The sequence below is a fragment of the Trichosurus vulpecula genome, chromosome 5 (genome assembly GCF_011100635.1).
Source record: "Trichosurus vulpecula isolate mTriVul1 chromosome 5, mTriVul1.pri, whole genome shotgun sequence".
Lineage (NCBI taxonomy): Eukaryota > Metazoa > Chordata > Mammalia > Diprotodontia > Phalangeridae > Trichosurus > Trichosurus vulpecula.
The window spans coordinates 96056163-96075209 of record NC_050577.1 but is presented as its reverse complement, the minus strand read 5'-3'; the positions used below and the strand labels follow the sequence as shown (position 1 = coordinate 96075209).

At 44.3% G+C, this 19047-nt stretch overlaps 1 protein-coding gene across 1 annotated transcript in view; it reads right to left on the bottom strand.

The window, feature by feature from the left end:
• Positions 1-14148, bottom strand: part of ZNF777 (zinc finger protein 777) — a 31422-nt gene extending 17274 nt beyond the window's left edge. Inside the window, exons 1-4 of the mRNA XM_036759090.1 lie at positions 13915-14148; positions 12725-12804; positions 9110-9964; positions 5948-6074 (exon numbers count right to left, since the gene is read on the bottom strand). Coding sequence (XP_036614985.1) covers positions 5948-6074; positions 9110-9949 — 967 coding nt within the window. The 5' untranslated portion in view covers positions 9950-9964; positions 12725-12804; positions 13915-14148. The remainder of the gene's footprint in view (positions 1-5947; positions 6075-9109; positions 9965-12724; positions 12805-13914) is intronic.
• Positions 14149-19047: the final 4899 nt, after the last annotated feature.

Sequence of the window (19047 nt, the reverse complement as noted above, 5' to 3'; positions counted from 1 at the left end):
CAGGAAGACTTGAGTTGAAATCCAGCCTCAGATGCTTACTAGCCGTGTGACCTTGGGCAAGTCATTTAATCTCTGCCTAAATTTTCTCATCTATAAAGTGGGGATAATAATTAGCATCCACCTCCCAGGGTTGTTGTAAAGATAAAAATGAGATAATATTTGTAAAGTGCTCCACAAATCTTAAAGTGCTATGTAAACATTAGTAGTTATTAATATTCTGTAGTTACTATGTGCCAGGCACTGTGCTAGGATACAAAGAAACAATCCCTATTCTAATGCAATAATGGGGTAGAGAACACATAAGTATATAAGCATAGTAAATACAAAGTAAATTTAAGACAGAAGAGATGGAGGCAGGGCCTAGCAGGTAGGGCAATGAGGAAAGGCTTCATGGAGAAGGGGGCACTTCAATAGCAGTGTTGTGATTATCTAAAGCAGAGGTGAGGACAGCCAGTGCAAAGACAGGTAGATAGATGGGCAATGTCATGTCCTAAGTGAGGAACAGAGAAAAGGCCAGTTTTGCAAGACCACACAGTTTGAAAAGGGGAGTCATATAGAATGAAGCTGGAAAGATAATTTGGGACCAACTTGTGAAAGGCTTGTAAAGTCAAACTGAGGAGGTTATATTTTGTCTTAGAGGCAATAATAATCCTTGGTACTTACTGAGTGAGCAAGTGACATAGTCAGATCTGCCCTTAAGTAAAACCCCTTTGACAGCTGTGTGGAAAATGGCCTTGAATGGGGGGGGGGGGGGCGGGGCACGGTGAGGGATGGGGGAGGCCTGAAGCAGGAGACCAATCAGGAGGCCACTGCAACAGTCCCAGCAACAGAGATGGAAAGTTTGCACCGATGTGGCAAATGGGTGGGAAGAGCAGCGTTTGGATGTGAGGTATGAAGGCAGAAACAGGAAGAAGTAGCAACTCACTGGACATGTAGGATAAGGTCTGAGAAGGGGTACAGGATAACACTGATCTGGGAGACTGGAAGAATGATGGTGTCGGACAGAAACAGGGAAGTTCAGAAGAGAGGAACGTTTTTGTGGGTGAGGGAGGTAGGAAAAGAGAATGAGTTCTGTTCTGCACATGGCGAATTTGAGTTTATAAAAAGGGGAGGCAGCAGAGCCAAAATGGCAGAATAGTAGGAAGAACAGCTATTCCCCATCCCCAGTCTCCTTAATGGATCACACCGAACCCTGATGGGGAAATCCAGGGAAACAAATCACAGTGAGTCATTTTTCCAGGTCAGATTGGCATAGGGAGATAGAGAGAGGTGCCTATGGACACTGGGGATGAGATCTGAACAAGAACACATTATAGTTGGGGAGGAGTACAAGAAGAAGCTGAGTACCAGGGCAAGAAGTGGTCCCAGACCCATAATGGCACCATGAACCCACACGGGGAGTAGGAACAGGTGTTAACTGGCACTTGCTCCTCAGTCCTGTCACAGATTCAGGGTGGACTGACCAGGGAACCCATGGTGGCATGCTCCTTGCTCTATGCCCCAAGCAAGGAACAAGTTCAAAAGCAAGCAGCAGCTATGTAACTAATACAAACCCCAATAAATACCCCAAGAAAACCAAGCAGGATTAGCCCAGACTTTCCCTCCAGCAGTGTACAGAGCCTGGCCTTAACATCAAGCCTGAAGTCAGGAAGTGGGCTGAAAGAAAGGACAAACAAAAAAAGAACCCCATCATAAAAAACTATTATGGTGACAAGGACACTCAAGATGAAGAAAGCCCCAGAAGAAGAGAATGACTCCAAAATATCTATAAGCAAAGCCTCAAAGAAAAACACAGGTTGGGCACAAATTTAACTAAAATTCCTGGAAGAAATGAAACAAGAGCTAAAAGAGTTAAAAATTATTTTATCAATAAAATGAGAGCACTACAGGAAAAAATGAAAAAGAAATGAAATCTATGAAAGAAAGAATTAGAAGAGGAATTAATAGGGGCAGCTAGGAGGCACAGTGAGTAGAGCACCCGCCCTGGAGTCAGGAGGACCTGAATTCAAATCCGGCCTCAGACACTCAACACACTAGCTGTGTGACCTTGGGTAAGTCACTTACCCCCAACTGCCCTGCCTTCCCCCCAACAAAAAAAAAAAGGAATTAATAGCTTGGAGTAACAGGTACAAACTTGCCCAAACATCGAATTCCCTTAGAGTTTGAATAGATCAAACTGAAGCCCATGATTTAATGACACAACAAGAAACATTAAAACGAAGTCAAAAGACTGAAAAAATAGAAGAAAACTGGGGCAGCTGGGTGGCGCAGTGAGTACAGCACCAGCCCTGGAGTCAGGAGGACCTGAGTTCAAATCCGGCCTCAGACACTTGACACGTGCACTAGCTGTGTGACCTTGGGCAAGTCACTTAACCTCAACTGCCCTGCCAAAAAAAAAAATGAAAAAAAAAATAGAAGAAAATTAAATCATTTCAAATCAAAAGTAACTGACCTAAAAAACAGATTAAAGGGGAAAAAAATTTAATAATCATTGGACTATCTGAAAATCATTACCAAAAAAATAGTTTAGACAGCATACTATAAGAACTATTAAAAGAAAACTGCCCAGATCTATTAAGACCAAAAAGAAAATTGAAAATAAAAGGAAGAAACCAATTGTCTCCTGAAAGAAACCCATAATGAAAACTTCTAGGAACATTATAGCCAAAATTCAGAGCTTCCAGATAAACAAAAAAAATGTGGCAAGCAATCAGAAAGAAAAGATTCAAGTACCATGGAGCCACAGTCAAGATCACACACTATTTGGTAGCCTCCACTATGAAGGAGCAGAGGACTTTGATATTCCAAAACGCAAAGATATAGGCTACAGTCAAGAATAACAGCAAAACTGAACAGAATCCTCAAGTGGGGTTAGGGGGAGGGTAGAAATGGACCTTTAATGAAATAGAGAACTTCTAAGCATTCCTGACTGAAAGACCAGACTGAGCAGAAACGCTGAAGTTCAAACACAGGAGTTAAGAGAAAGATAAAAAGGTAAACATAAACAAATATAGGGAAACTAAACAAGGATAAACTGTTTACATTTTAATATAAGGAATAATATATGTGTCCCTTCTCAACCCTAGCATCTTCAAGAATCACAGAGGGAGATTAATTAGAGGGAAGGTTTGGTGCTTACTAAATGCCTTGTTGAACCTCCTAACAACCCTGTGAGGAAGGAAGTACAAAGATTATCATTTCCACTTTACAAATAAAAGCAAACCCTGAGGCTGAGGAAGGGGTTAAATGCCCCTCTTGCCCAAGGTCACAGCTTTTTGGATTACAGGTGCAGTGATGGCTCCTCTATGCCCACCAGGATGCCTCTCTTTTTGGCTAGAAATGATTTCCATTCAGCGGCCCTTCAGCAAGAGTGGGTTTGACTGGACTCTGAGGGCAAGAGTCAAAGGTGATGGCCTGAGTGGCTAGTTAGGGTGATGATTTCATGAGAAGATTTTATATCTTCTTGATGATGTTAAAAGAAGAAAGGAAAGAGAGGGAAAGAGGAATATATGGAGGTGGGGGACAGGGAAAAGAAGGTTAGGGAAAATGTTCTCATCTAATCAGGATTCAAAAGTAGAAGTCTACAGGGAGGAAGGGGTGGTGGGAGTGCCTGACACCTGAACCTTACCCTCATCTGAACTGGTCCAAGGAAGGAAGAGAATACACTCACATAAACACACAGCTGGGTACAGAAATATATTTCACTCAACAGGGAAAACAGGAGGGAAAGGGGAAAAGAGGAAACTAGAAGAATCAAAGGGAGCAGAGATTAAGGGAGGGATTGTTGTTTGTCCTTCATTTTCGAGGAGGACCAGTGACATCACAGGAGATGTCTTGACTTGTGCATGAATTGGATTTAAGTGAGGCAATGTTGCACAAAGTCGTCATCCTCACTTTCTCTCCCTGAGTCACTGAAGTCCAGTGACAGGACAAAAGTCAAGATGACTGGCAATGGCCCAGGATGTAGTGGATGGCCTTGGTATCTTTCACGCCTGCCCAAGCTCTGAGTGCCTGCTTTAGCCGTCTTTATGGCCGTTGGAACCCCCTCCACCAGGGAAAGTCTTCACATGCTCGGGCAGACACTGACCTCAGTCACTGACAGGTTTGAGGCCTGTAGTTTACCCTCAACCTGGCTTAACCCAACTGCCGAGACGGTTTTACTGGGGTATGGGGCTGTACATGCTACAGCTTCTTGGAGCCGCGGGTGAGAGTTGGGTGAATCACTTAACAAAACAAACTCTAAAGATGTATGCGGTGGGAATTTCCACACTAGGGTTCTCCACACTAATAAAATCACAGGTCTGAACCAAACACAAAAACCAGCCTCACATCCAGAGTGGGGAAGGGTCATGTCCAAGGTCACACAGCATGTTGGTAGGAGAGGCAGGATTAGCATTCCCCATGCCCACAGCCCAGGAGCTCACAGGACACCGTTCCCTGCCTGGGTCTGGTCTGTCTTGTGCCACCATGGTTTTCTTCCTCATGCTTTATTTTCAGAATCTAATACTTCTCCCTCTCTTGCTTCTGGGCTTCTGGTATGTATCCTCTAAGACAGACGATCCAGAAATGAAGCCTAAATCTGTCCTATCTCCCACCCCTCCTCCACAATGGGGGTGCCATCACCCTAACTAGCCACTCAGGCCATCACCTTTGACTCTTGCCCTAAGTGTCCAATCAAAGGCACTCTTACCGAAGGGCTGCTTAATGGAAGTCACCTCTGGCCAAAAAGAGAGGCATCCTCGTAATCCAAAGAGCTGTGGCCTTGGGCAAGAGGGCTGCTTAACCTCTCCCTCAGCCTCAGAGGTTGTTTTATTTGTAAAGTGGAAATGATAACCTTTGTACTTCCTTCCTTCCTCACGGGGTTGTGATGAGGTTCAACAATGCATTTAGTAAGCACCTACCACGTGCCAGGCACAGGGCTACAAACTAAAACAAAAACCCAGCCCCTGCCCTCAAAAAGCTCACAGTCCAAAGGAGGAAGACGAGCATACAAACAACCAGGTAAGTACAAGATACAAGTAAATGGGTAGTAATCTCAGAGAAAAGGACTCAGCAGGGGTGGAATATGGAGGGACCAGGAAAAGCCTCCTGCAAAAGGTGGGACCTGAGCTGAGTCTTAGAGGAAGCCAGAGAAGTCAGGAGATGGGGGAGCAGGAAGAACATTCCTGGCAGGAGGGGCAGCAAGGGGAAAAGGGTGAAGTCAGATGAGAGAGTGTCCTAAGGGTGAGGAACAGCTAGGCGGCCAGCATCACTTGAAGGGAATAGAGGGTAAGAAGACTAGAAAGCAGGAGAACACCAGATTGTGAAGGGTTTTAAAAGCCAAAGAGAGGTTTTTAAATTTGATCCTGAAGCCACTGGCGTTTATGGAGCAGGAAGGAGACTCGGTCAGAGTTGCATGTTAGGAAGCTGAGTGGAGGATAGACTGGAGGTGGGAGACCACCCAGCAGGACACTGCAGTAGTCCAGGTGTAAGGGGATGAGGGACTGCACCAGGGGGGTGGCAGAGACCCTGGAGAGAGGGAGATGTATACAAGAGATGTTGTGAAGGTAGAAAGAACAACAGATAGCTGGCAACAGATTGGGCATGTGAGGTGAGTGAGCAAGCATCCTCTAAAGTTACAGGGGAGAGGGGGCAGGTTTAGGGGGAAAGATAACGGGTTGTTTTGACTATCTACAGGCCATCTAGTTTGAGATGTCCAAGAGGCAGCAGATGTAGTCAGTACACTGGAGATCAGGAGAGAGGTTAGGGCTGGATGAAAATCACCTGCATAGAGATAACTGAACCCAAAGGAACTGATCAGATCGCCAAGTGAGACTGTACATGGAGAAGAGAAGAGGGCTCAGACTCTTGGGAGAAAACGACCATTAGTGTATGTGAACTGGAGGCTCAGGTAAGATAACACATACAGAGTATTATAGATAGCTAGTATTATGAAAGTGTTCCTTACCCATTGAGACAAGGGATTCATAGTTGCCCCTCATCACATTCTTGTAAAGTTCCTTTTGCCACTCAGACAGGTTCCCCCACTCCTGTTCTGAGAAATGGACTGCAACATCATCAAATGTGACTGGTACCTGAAATCACAATTATAGAGCTGGTAAGGATACACTTACTGGGCAATTTTATCACAAAGAATATGGCCCAGATCTGTTTGAGATTCACATGTAAGCTAGGGAAAATCCCAATTTACAAGTAATATGGAGAATATATTTTAGGGTGGGGACTGGCCTAATATCATATCTTAATTCTGAAATTTTATCTGTGTATGGGCATAAGGAAAAATAATTAAATATCACATCTATATTGCCAATGCACTAGTGAAACCAACTCTTTTCAAGCATAATCTTGAAGAGCTACAACATGACTTATGTTTCCAAGAAAAAACTAAAAATTAGAAAATGAGTTGATTTTCATTCCATCGCTTCGTGCTGACATTACATTCCATAATACTATAAGACTGAAAAACAAATCCTAAGGAGAAAGACTTCACAATACTGTTTTCCATACCAAAAGTTAACCACAGGTTGAAAGATACAAGCCAGAATACAACTTCATTACAAGAAAGTGAAAGGCTTCACCATGGATTCTCCTTTTTTTGGTCTGGATTTGTGATTTCACTGGTAAAAGCAATTCCAGGTGAGGAAACTTCCTCTACCCACATAGATCATTAACTGTTCTGCAACTTAATAACACTGCCTGGGAAACTGAAAGTAAGAGAGGTTAAGAGACAACCTGTATGGGCCAAGAATTGGACTCGAACCCAGGCCTTGTGACTCTGAGGCCAGCTCTCCATTCACCATGTCATGCTATCTCTTCTTAAAATCACTTCAAAGGTTCTCCTTAAGTACAAGTCAGAGAAAGCAAACCGTGTATCAGGCAAAATAATGATGACTGACAGCCCCTGGAAATACGTTTTAGAATTTTTTAAAAAATCTAAATGTGACTCTAGGAGTACTGAGTATCTACTTTAAATCAAGCGAAGTTCCACTCTGATATCTAAAACTAGTCTGAAAACACTGTTTTTTTTTCTCATCTATACCCACGACCATAGTGGGTACACTGGAGACAGAACTAGAAAAACATGCGCTCTAGCATTTTTTTCTTGGAAGCACAGAATATTACTGTAAGAAGGGTCCTTACAGGTCCATTGGTCCACCCTGCCAGGACATGTTTGAGCAGGATCTCTGATGGGTGGTTGGTTATCTAGCCTCGGCTCTTTGAGAATTTAGCAACTCGAAAGTAGGGCTCTAGTTTTTAGAAAGCTGAACCAAAATTTGCCTTCTTTATTTCAAGTCATATTTATAAATTAATATAACTTTCACCCATTGGTCTTATCTCTATCTTCTTAAAAAACACAGAATCAGGGCATAGGTGGTGCAGCGAGTAGAGCGCCGGCCCTAGAGTCAGGAGGACCTGAGTTCAAATGTGGCCTTGGACACTTGCCATACTTACTAGTTGTGTGACCTTGGGCAAGTCACTTAACCTCACTTGCCCTGCCTTCCCCCCTCCAAAAGGAAAAAAAAAACACAGAGTAAGTCTATGCTTCAAACGTTTGAAGCATGTCTTCCCTTCTCCAACCTAAACATACCTAATATAATATGGTTTCTTGACATCTAATTATCCTCGTTACTCTCTCCTCTGGACATCTTCTAGTTAGTCAGTGTCTCTCATAAAACTGGGATTCCAGAACAGAATCCAGTCCTGCAAATGAGCTCTGACTTGTGTAGAAGAAAATAAGACTTACCCATCAATGAACCTTAATGACCATTAGGAGGCTGTGGGACTTAGCAGACTGAGGCCTAGATTGGAAAGACCTGGGTTCGATTCCTGTCCTGAAGGAGTACTACCCATGAAACCACAGGCAAATCACTTGTTGTGCCCCAGACAATTTTCTAATACAGAAAATTACAGAAGACTTACTGATCTGTATCTATGGAGGGAATTTTCACATTGGGAAAGCATTAACTTTAAAAACAAACCGTTTGACTCTGCTGGCTCCCTATTAATCTAGTGGTCAACTAAAGCCTTTAATTTCATGAACTGCTGCAAAGCCAAAGATCCTCCATCCTGATTCTTGTGGATCTGATTTTGTAAAAAACAAAACTTAAGTCTAGGACTTTCCACTCATCCCGGACAAAATCCACCTTGTTAGCTTTGGCTTATGGAGATACGTGGGAACCTTGACTCTGTTATCCGTCACCCTGGCTTTTCCTCCAAGTTTTATGTCGCGTGGAGACTGGATAAGTCCTGCCATCTCTTTCTTCATCCAAATCACTAATAACAAACAATGTTGAATGACAGCGTTCTGTAACCTCTTAGCCGCCCAGGCTGACACGGAGGCATAAATCAACATACTGTGGGTGTGGTTGTTCAATCGGCTAGGAATAGGATTATTATCATTATCACCCAACCTCCATTTCACCATCTAATTGACAAGGGTATTATGTAACATTTCATCGAGTATTTTGCTGAAACTAAAACATACTATACCTTACCATCCTCTCTAATTTATTAACCTAATTTCCCTGGCTGAAAAGGAAATAAATTATCTGGCACATCTTGGTGACCTAATGCTGGATCCTGGTCATCATCTAATTCTTCTACTTTTACTTAGCCAGTACCAAATTATAGTTTGAGATCTGGTCCTGATAAGGCCCCTTTCTTCCCACTTTTTTTTTTCCATTATTTATCTTGAGGTTCTTGACCTTTTTTGTTCGGTCAGGGAATTTCATTATTCTTTTTAACGTATCTATAAAGTAACAATCATCCTTTTGTAGTTTGGCATGGCACTAAAAAAGTAAATTAATTTAGTTAGCATTGTCATTTTTATTATATTGGTTTCATCTACTCATAAGCAATTAATGTTCCTCCAAATATTTAGGTCTCTCTTTTTTTACTCTAAAGAGTATTTTGGAAATGTATTCAAATAGTTCCTATGTATATTTTGGTTAAGAAGAATCCCAATATATTCTGTAGTTATTCCGAATGTTTCCATTAACTTAGACTCCCCCTTGACCCTCCCTTTCCCTTTTCCATGAAACAAACTCAACTAAAAGGAATTTTTAGTTCAGTTCATTTGTTGTCATCCTGGTGTCCAGGAAAGGTTTACCTTGGGAACTTCTCCATTGCTGCCTGGGGGGAGTCGAAGAATCCAGAAATTCCTATTTTTCAGCAAGTTTTCCATATTCTCTAACCTTCTCTGCAATAAGCCATACTCCTGGAGCAAGGTTCCCAGCACAACCCATTTGCTCTCTAGGTGGTTTGCAAATTCCACAGCTGTCTTTTCACAGTCAGTCAGCTTTTTCTCAGCTGTCCCCGTCCGCCCCTCCAGGGTGAGTAACCTCATGGCCTGGGCTTCCACTTTCCTCTCCACTGCTTGGATGGCAGCCCATATTGCCAAGCGGGATATTTCAGCAGTCTGAAGTGGAGTTTCCTTCTGAGAGGCAGCAGAGGTCTGAAAGGGTGTGTCCTTTTGGGAAACTGGGCTTTGCAGCAGGGTCTCCATCTCGGCTTCGGGAACAGTAGGAGAAAGGAGCAGGGTTTCTTTCTCGGGAATTTCAGGGGAATGGAGTGGGATTTCTTGATAATGAACAGGATGGGACCGAAATAAGATTTCTTGTTCAGAAGCAGCTAGGGGTGGACACTGAGTTTCAGGCTGGAGAACAGGAGGATGTTGGAAAGTGATCTCTTGCTCAGGAGGAGCAAGAGTTGGGAGTGAAATTTCCCTTTGGGAAACGGGGTGGAGTCGGCCCGGAGTCACTTTCTCAGGAATGATGCAGGGTGGGGCTTCTTTCTTGGGAATGACAGGGAATCGTGATGGAGTTTCTTTGGGGGGAAGAGTAGAGTACTGGGATGGAGTTTCTTGGAGGGGTCCAGCAGGTGAGTGAGGGAGAGTTTCTCGCTGAGGAACACTGGAGAATGCCAAAGGTGATGGACGCCGTGTTTCCATGTCTAGCTCCTGAACCTGTTTGTAAGGAAAGAAATGAAAAGACAGGACTGAGACTTACATTCCCTGTATGGCAACTGAGTTAGGGCCAAAAGATTATTAATCACATTATGGAGGTACAAGTTTGCAAGGACACGTTCTACAAACAGAATTAAATCTGTGGCTATTTTCATCAAGAATGTGCTCTTAAGGAAGCTGGAACTAACAGTTTATATTGTCTCTGGGCTTAATATAAATGATAATGGTATAAGAGTAATATTATCTTGAATTTGTATATCGTATCATACTTTCAAAATGCTTTCACATCCATGCTCTCACTTTATCCTTACAATAATCCTATGAGGTAGACAAAAAAAAGGGATTATAATCTATATTTTAAAGATGAAGAAACTGAAGAACAAGAAACATGGCAAATCAGTGAAGAAACCTGTTCTCCTGAATTCCAGGGCTATTTCCACTACATCCAGATACATGTTAAAGTAATTATGGGACCTTCCTCTATCATTTCCCGATAGGATAAGGACTACATGTGTGCTTTCCTTAGTGTAGGCAACTCCCAGTGAGAAACTTCCCCTACCAATGCAGGTTGGCATCTTTTCTATGACTAACAGTCTTAAAGAGCTGCCTACGGCACTGAGAAGCTCAGTGACTGGCCGAGGATCACAGAGCCAGTGTCAGAGGCAAGACTTGAACTTACGTCTTTCTGGGTCTAAGGTTCACTCTCTATTCACTACATGATGATACCTATCAATATCTCCTAGAAATGGCACACAATCTTTTTTTTTTTTCCTTTAAAATATCCCAAAATAAAATGGTTAAGTTTCTAAGCAAATTTTTTTCACTAATGGTTATCATGATGGATTTTGGATTTTAGAAGTGTTATGTTTATCTAATACCTTTCATAGAGATAATTCAAATTCATATACCATGTTCACTCTCCTGGGAAAAATCAAGATAGGAAGCACAAGGATCATTACCCTCATTTTATAGATAAGGGAACTGGAACTCAGAGATATTCAAGGACTAGCCCAGAGCCATGGGACTAGGCAGTTCCAGAGTCTGGATTCAAACCTTCATCCCGGGTCTACCACACTTTCTACTATATATCATACTACTCCCTACAGACTCACAGGGTTAGGTGGGGGTCTCTGGGCATTCAGCCCAGCCTCCTACTTCTAGGTAGGAGAGTCACTAACATACGCTCAAAAGATGAGTATTGTTTTCAAGATATCATAGTTCCTGGGAAGAGGCGATAGTCTCCAACTAAAAGGATTCCTCCAACTAGTGGACGATCTAAGCCTTTGACTGTGGCACACAATCATGCTGTAAGTATCCCTGTGAAGGTTAGGGACACAGGGTCAAGGACTGGAATGGAAAAATCAAATAGATCCATTCTGCTACTTGTTTCTAGCTCAGTTAAAAGATATGGAAGAACAAGTGCTAAAATGAAGTTTTCAGGATAATCTGTGAATTTAATATATTCATACTCAAGCTGTTCTGAATAAGCCTAGTAACTTTAGGGAAAGAAAGTTCATAATCTACTGGGTTACAGATGTTTCAACCACCTAGACAGTCAATATCTTACTTAGACTGGATTTAAATCTCTCATGCTATAACTTTTGTCCACTTCCTCTTACTTTGTCCTTCATGGACATGGAGAAAAGCTATCCACTGTGCTCAATCAGTAAAAATAAATCTTCATAATTACTGAAATCTTGAAATTAAGGTAAATAATCACAATTCCTTTAGACATTCATTAAAAGTTCCTCTCGACCATTTTTAAGTCTTCCACATCTATTCATTCATGCATTCATTCATTCCCTCTTTCAAAAAGTGAGATGTGATAGTTTAGCTCATAATGTGACAGACAGCCTAGGGTCCAAATCCCTAGGGAAACTTTTAGAATATGTCTAGGAATCGGAAGACCTCTGGTTCTACACAGGACTCTAGCTCAAACATTCTAAAAATCTCTTAAGTATTCACTAAGTCTCAATTAGGTCCTTGGCATGGAGCCAGGATCTATCTGTAAGGGCTACAAAGGAGACCCCGCCCTCAAGGAATTTACAATCTCGTACAAAAGAAGGCAAGGGTATGGTGTAGTAGAAAAAGCTTTGGTGCTAGTATCCAGGGGCCCAGGTTTGAATCTTACTTTTCCTACTTAACTACCTTCAGTGACCCTAAAAACTGAACAAACCACTTAGCCTTACTGAACTTCAATTTCTTCATCTGTTAGAAAAAAAAAAAGAGGGAACAGAATTAGATCATTTTTGAGGTCTCTCTCAACTCTTATGGGACTTGGCCTCACAAGACCCTGACTAATGGAATCAACTTTATACCATATCACCTCTAAAGAGGTGAGGCCAGGGCTTAGTTGTGGTCCTTTTTACAGAGCAGAAAATACGACCTAAGGCATGTGATTAATTGTCAGTAAGCTCACAGTTCTTTTAGTTTAGTGAGTCTACCAACGACTACAGAACTGGAAACCATCCAGGGGCTATGGCCGTCTATCTGAAGAATCAGGAGTATATCTAGTACAGCATCTATCTCTTTAAAATGTGGCTACAACCTAGTAAATAAAGCCTGAAGAGCAGGAACTTCCTGCCTCAAGTCTGAAGAATAAGGATTTTTTTTTTTCACTGTTCTCCATCTCTAGACAGATGTCTGCTTTCCTCTTATGGGTTTACAGAACTTTATTTGAATCCAGAGGCAAAAGAACAAAGTTTCTTTCAACAAACAAACAAAAACCAAAACAAAGTGTTCTTGCTGTAATTTCCTCACCAGTCCTAGAAGCCTGTGATCTAATCTGACCCGGACTAGATGGCTTCAGAGGCCTCTTCCAACTCTGATATCCTGTGGTTCTGTGAGGCAAAAAATAAATAAATAAATAAGTAAATAAATAAATAAATAAATAGATGAATAAAAGATTTTTAGAAGTTCTAAATAAAAAAGCTAGAGAGTAATCTGTCAATCCACGTAATTCCCAGAATATTCAAATTCACAAACATCAACTCTAAAATTGTAATTTTACAGGGGGATATCCTGTTAAACCTTTCAAAGCCTTTAAAAGATTATCTTACAATTTTTTCTTTCATTGTCTTTTCTCTGTGGTTTGAGTTCCCCAAAACTGCAGTCATATTAATAGAAGAAAAATCTTTGTCTTTTTTTTTTAATCCTCCATGTATGTGAGGGGGTGGGGAAAGGCCACCCCTTTATGAACAGCTTAAAACAAGGGTTTCTTTTGAGGTCACAGATGCTGGCAGGGGGATCTAAGGAAGTTACAGGTTATTTCTTTGTCACCCGGGAGTCGCTGGCGCCCAGATACCTGCTCAGAGAAAGGGCATGAAGCTGGGCATCAACTCCTGGGCAGCAGCTTGCCCTCTAACCTCCCATCACTCAGGGGCCCCGAAGTCCGGCCTGGGAGCCGGCGGGGGAATAGGGGGCGCCGTGCTGCCGCTGCTGCCCCTGGCCTCTCCTCACCAGGGATGGAGACCCGGGTCCGGGCCGTCCCTGAATGGGGGGCCCTTCCCGCCCGTCGGGCAGGAGCCCGCAGTGCAGAAGGCGCCCGTCCGCCCTCCCCAAGCACAGAGCCGCAGGGATTTCTCCACTAGTAGGCAGGGAGCCACGGATGGCTGGCTGCATGACCTTGGGGCAGGTTGTTCCCTCTCCCTCCTGACCCGGTGGGTGCGCCTCGATAGCCAGTCCGAGAAATGGGAAGAGCGGGAGCCGCCTGCCAGCGGGGCCGGAATGAGCCCGCTCCCCGAGGGCCCGGGCCCAGCATGACAAGCCGCAGCGCCCGACTCCTGCGGGCCAGGGGGGATATCCGCAGCCCGGAGAGGCCAAGGCGTTCCTGGATCGGGTCCCCCGGGGGTGCGGGGCTGGGCTCCGGCCGGCGCCCCTAGCCCGATCGCTGCGCCCGGACCCCCCGCCCGCCCGCTCCCCGGCTGGGCCCGCGCGGGGGCATCTCTCACCGGAGCAGGCGCCGCCTCGGCCATGGCCCTCGGTCTCGCTCCCAGGCCCCGGGGAGGCTGCGGCGCGGAGGGCTCCGGGGCGTCCGGCCCTTCCCCGTCCCCTCCTTCTCTGCTCCCTCCCGCCCCGCTCCGCGCACGGGACCCGCGGGGGCTCGGGCCCCCGGGCCGGGTCGCGCCGCGCTCTCTGGACGCAGGGGCCGGGCCGCGCCGTCAGCGCGGAGGGCGCCGAGCCAGCGGAGCCCCGGAGCCAGGCGGCGGCCGGGCAGGGGCCGGAGGGGGAGCCGAGCGGAGCCCCCGGAGCGCCGGTCCGGAGCTGGGCCGCCCCCGCCTCCGCAGCCGCTGCGGCCCGGGCCCCACGCTCAGCCCAGCCCCGGCTCGGCGGGCTCGGGCTCCGGCACCGGCTTGAGCTCGGGCTCGGGCTCCGCGCGACGCTCTCGCCCCAGCGCCCGTTCAGCAGGGGAGCTGCACCGCAGCTGCCATGTTGATACAAACTGCATCCTGGGAGGCATGTCCCTCTCCGGCCGCTTAAAGAGAAACGCGCCGAGGCTCCGCCGAGCTCGCCACAACCCGGACAGCTCCATCTACAGCTGGTAGGAGCGAACAGTGCAAGCAGCGCCGGGCGCGCGCCGCGCGGACACGCCCCGCGAGCGGGCGGGCGGGCGGGCTGGCGGGCTAGCTGGCCGAGCCGACCGCGGCAAGAGGGCGACGGGCGGGCTAGCGGGCGAGCTGGCTGGCGAGCCGCTCCCCTGCACGCCGCCCACCGCCCACCTACCACCACCTTGCTGGGCTCGGGGCTGACCCGCGGCTCACCTGCCTCCCACCCTCAGTCCTCTCCTCCCCAGCCACCTGGGGAAGAAGTGATTAAGGCGTTGGCTCCTGTACACCCGAGGACCACTCGGACCCTGGCACTTCTCCTTGGTGTCTGGATGCTTAAAGAGCAGAGAAGTTCGGTCCCCTCTATGGCATCCCCAACAAGTGGTCAGGCACCTTCCACCCCGGCTGCTGAACTCACTCTGAGCTTGAGGCAGGAGTTCGTGTGTGTGTGCACGTGTGTGTGTGTGTGTGTGTGTGTGTGTGTGTGTGTGACGGACCATTTTTGACAATCTAGTGAAACTTATGGATCCCCTCTCAGAATTCTGAAATACATAAAATAAAATACATAAGACTATGAAGGAGGCCAATTATATTGAAATAGTTTTCTATGAGGCATATATGTGTATATATATATATATATATATATATACACATGTGTATAGATATATACCTACACATATCAATATCTGTCTATATAGCTATCAATCCAATCTAGATATAGATATGTAGATGTGTATAGATAGATTAGATCGATAGATCAAGATATATAGGGTGTGGGTGTGGGTGTACCTCAGGTAAAGAACTGTTAGCTTCTGGGAAAATTTATGAAACAAATGAAATAGTACCTGTCAGTTGTCAAGCACAAACCTTAAAGCCATAATAAATGTTTGCTTCATTTCTTAAAAAAGTTTGCTCAGCTTTTGGCTAAGGGGTAAGAAGTTTTCCCCCCTTACAAAGATCCTAATAAGCTTGCTCTTCTGCAGCCTGCTCCCAGGGCTCATGGTTCTACCTTCAGGGCCCAAAAGAGAATGAGTTTAATTAATCTTTCTTCCTTTAGATGACCTTTTAAATACTTGACATCAGGTCTACAATCCAATTCAGTAAGAGTTTGTTATAAGCCTGCAGCAAGGTGTAGTGTTCATGGCTGAGGATGCAAAGATTAAAGGAAGAATTGACCTTACCCTCAAAGAGCTTATATTCTTCTTCTAACTGTGTAAGGTTAATGGGAAATAAGATCTTCCCTGCCCATCAGTAGGCCTCTTGTGGAGCCTATTAAGGGAAGCTTGCTTGCTTGCTTGTAGGAAAGCTTACACACCTTTTGTTAATTTCTAATTAGGCACTGAACCTATTAGCTGAAAGAGCATGTATTCTTAGGGCTGAGTTTTTGCTTTGGGGGCTCCATTATGAGAAAGATGTTGTGATTCCCTGATCAAGACTCTGAGCGGCCCTATGTTCAGAGCTCCCCGACTCCTCAGAGGTAAAGTCTCTCTCAATTTGGTGATGGATGTAAAGCTTTCATTCAGGCAATAGAACCCGGTCTGTTGGTCTTTATTTCTCTTCTCTGTATTTCCTCTGTATTTTATGTGATGAAAGAAGATCGTCAACCCCTGAAACAGCTGTCTTTCCTAGTAAAGCAGATAAAAGAACCTGAACTAGCAGCTATCCTGGGTATGCCAGTGTGTCTGCCGCTACATCATCCATCTTTTTTCTTGGGTATTTGGGTAGGGGTAAAACATCCCAAAGTTCCACCAAGGGCTGTCCTGTTCCCATGGTCTCTAGTTCCCTCCTCACCCCTGGTGATCCTCCTCTAGACAAGTTATTGCTTGTTATCAGCCTTCTTAAAATGTAGTACCCAGAACAGAACACAGTACTCCCCATGTGGGGTGACTGGGAGAAGGGAACTGTCATATTCTTCATTCACTCATTCAGTCAACAAGCATTTTTAAAATGTTTACTGTGAACTGTACTAGACATAACTATAGGGATGGGGGCCTGGACCTGTAATTCCTTTTAGTATCAGGACCTTACAGATGAGGAAACTCCCTCTACCAATGTGGTCATACTTCACCTGCAATTTAGAGGCTTAGGCAGTTGCCTAGAGCCACACTGGGTCAAGCCAGAGGTGAGACAAACATGAAAGAGTTTGTGACCTCAAAGTACTTATATTGTATCAGGAGAAAAAAAACCATGTATGCATCTATGTCTATAGAAAATAAACACAAGGTAATTTTGTGGAAGAGGCACCAGCACCTGGAGGAACCAGAAAAAGCCTCACAGAGGAAATATTTGAGCTGAGCTTTGAAGCCATTCTGTGGGACATTCTAATTTAGACTCTACTTCATTCTTAATGCAGTATGAGAGCTAGCGAACTCTTTTATCGCTCACATCACACTTTTGACTCATTACCTCCGCATCCTGCTAAATAAGAGTGCTCACCTCCCAGGGTTGTTGCGAAGATCCAAAGAGATAATTGTAAAGTTCTTAGCAAACGCTATATAGATGTTAGCTATCATTATCATCAATACAATCTGGGGGAGGAGAGAAGATGGGGGAAGGGAATACTCTACTTTGGTCTTTCTTTGTTGTTTTATGGGTGCCTTTTGTTTTTATATCACATCTATTTCCTAATATAGCTCTTCCCCCTACCCATAGAGACTTCCTTTGTAGCAAAGATTTTTTAAAAAGAAAACAATTCAGCAAAAGCAATCAACATATCGACTGACAATATAACATTACACACCCAGAGTTCCCCATCTCTGTGCCTCAGTTTCTTCCTCTGTAAAATGAGAGTGTTGGATTAGATGACCTCTGAGGTTTTTGTTATCTCTAAGAACCTGCGCTCAAATGAATGGGGATGGCAAAGACCCTTCCCTGTTTTTGTCCACTAGGCCTGGAATGCACTCCTACCTTAACTTGATATCTTGTAGAATCCCTAGTTTCCTTCTAAACTGGACTCAAGAGGCATCTCTCACATAAAATCCTCATCTCCTATATACCAATCTTCCCCCCCACCATTTACAATGTAGTTATTTGTATGTATTTCTTCCTGTGTACATGTTCTCTTCCCCTAACCCTGCCCCCAGAGAATAAGTTCCTTGAGGGGCAAGGACAGCTTCATTTTTTTTATTTTTGAGTTCTCACCATCTAGCATAGTGCCGGTACACAGTAAGTGCTTAATAAATGCTTGTTGATTGATTGTTCCCATTCTCCCATTGGTGAAGCACCTTATCCTCCTGGGTCTCACATAGCACCTTAAACCTTTCTTAGGCATATATGTATGTATATAGTTACATATTATATATAATATATACATATATGTATATATTTGGACATTTATTCAAAATTTCCAAAATTATTATTCTCTCTCCCCCATCCACCTTTTCGCTACTTTCCTCTGCCCTTCTTCCCAAATACCTCCTAAGACTCATACCTCCTATTCCTGAAGGATATTATTAGTGTTCTGGTGCTCATTGATCTGTCTAGAGGTTCTTCCTCTTTCCTCTCCCTCCTAAGCTCATATCATCTGGTTCCTCTTCAGCCGAACTAACACACCACTTCTTACCCCTTCAATTTCACTTTCATAATGTACTCTGTATTGGCGTGTTAGCCTTTCTACTGAACAGTAAGCCCCTAGAGGGTAGGGTCTACATATTTTTATTCTTTGACTGCCCCTCAGCATCTAACATGTGCAGGGCTTTGCATGTAATAGGGATACAGTAAATGCTTGTGGAGTGGAAATTTTTTGAAAGAGGGTATCTGGCAGTGGACCACTTCTTGCAGAGAGACAAGAAGCTTTCAGGGACACCCCATCTGAAGTCAGAGAAATAGAAAGGAAAGAACTCGAACCAGAATCAGACATTCACATCTTAATGGGAAGTATTTTAACAAGGTTTCCACCACCCACGTGCTCACCTAGCTGAGGGAATGGGATGTTAAATGTGAAGAGATAAGGAAGGTAATTTGGGGATTCAGGAGCCATTTTAAAGTCATTCTATCAGAGTAGGCTTGGGTGGCTTGTCACCTTAGGGGCAGAGAGCATTACAGAGGGATCCCTGGCAGGCTGGAAAGGAGAGAGAATGACAAAGAATGAGGACACTAAAAACAAATGGCTGGTGATATAGCTCAGCATGGATGCCAGCTTCCTCAGTATCCCATTCCCAGTGACTTCTGAGTGGCAAAATATATTTTAAATTTGAAATATATGTATATATATATATATATACATACACATAGATAAATAGTTCAGATATGCTTTTCTCTTTCTTTATGTCCCCAATACTTTAACACAGTCCCTGGCACATAATAAGCACTTAATAAATGCTCACTGCTGATGATTTTCATATATATGTATATTGGTAACATATCTCTAAGTCCTTGACGCAAATCTTGTATTTTCCACTTGCTCATAAGAAGCTCCCTACCCTTCCAGGCAGTAGTTTCTTTCTGAGGCTTTCTGGAAATGAATTTTCATTTCTCTCACCTATAGATGTCATTTGAGGACAACCTAGGGAGAACATTTCCATAGTTTTGGTTTTGTTT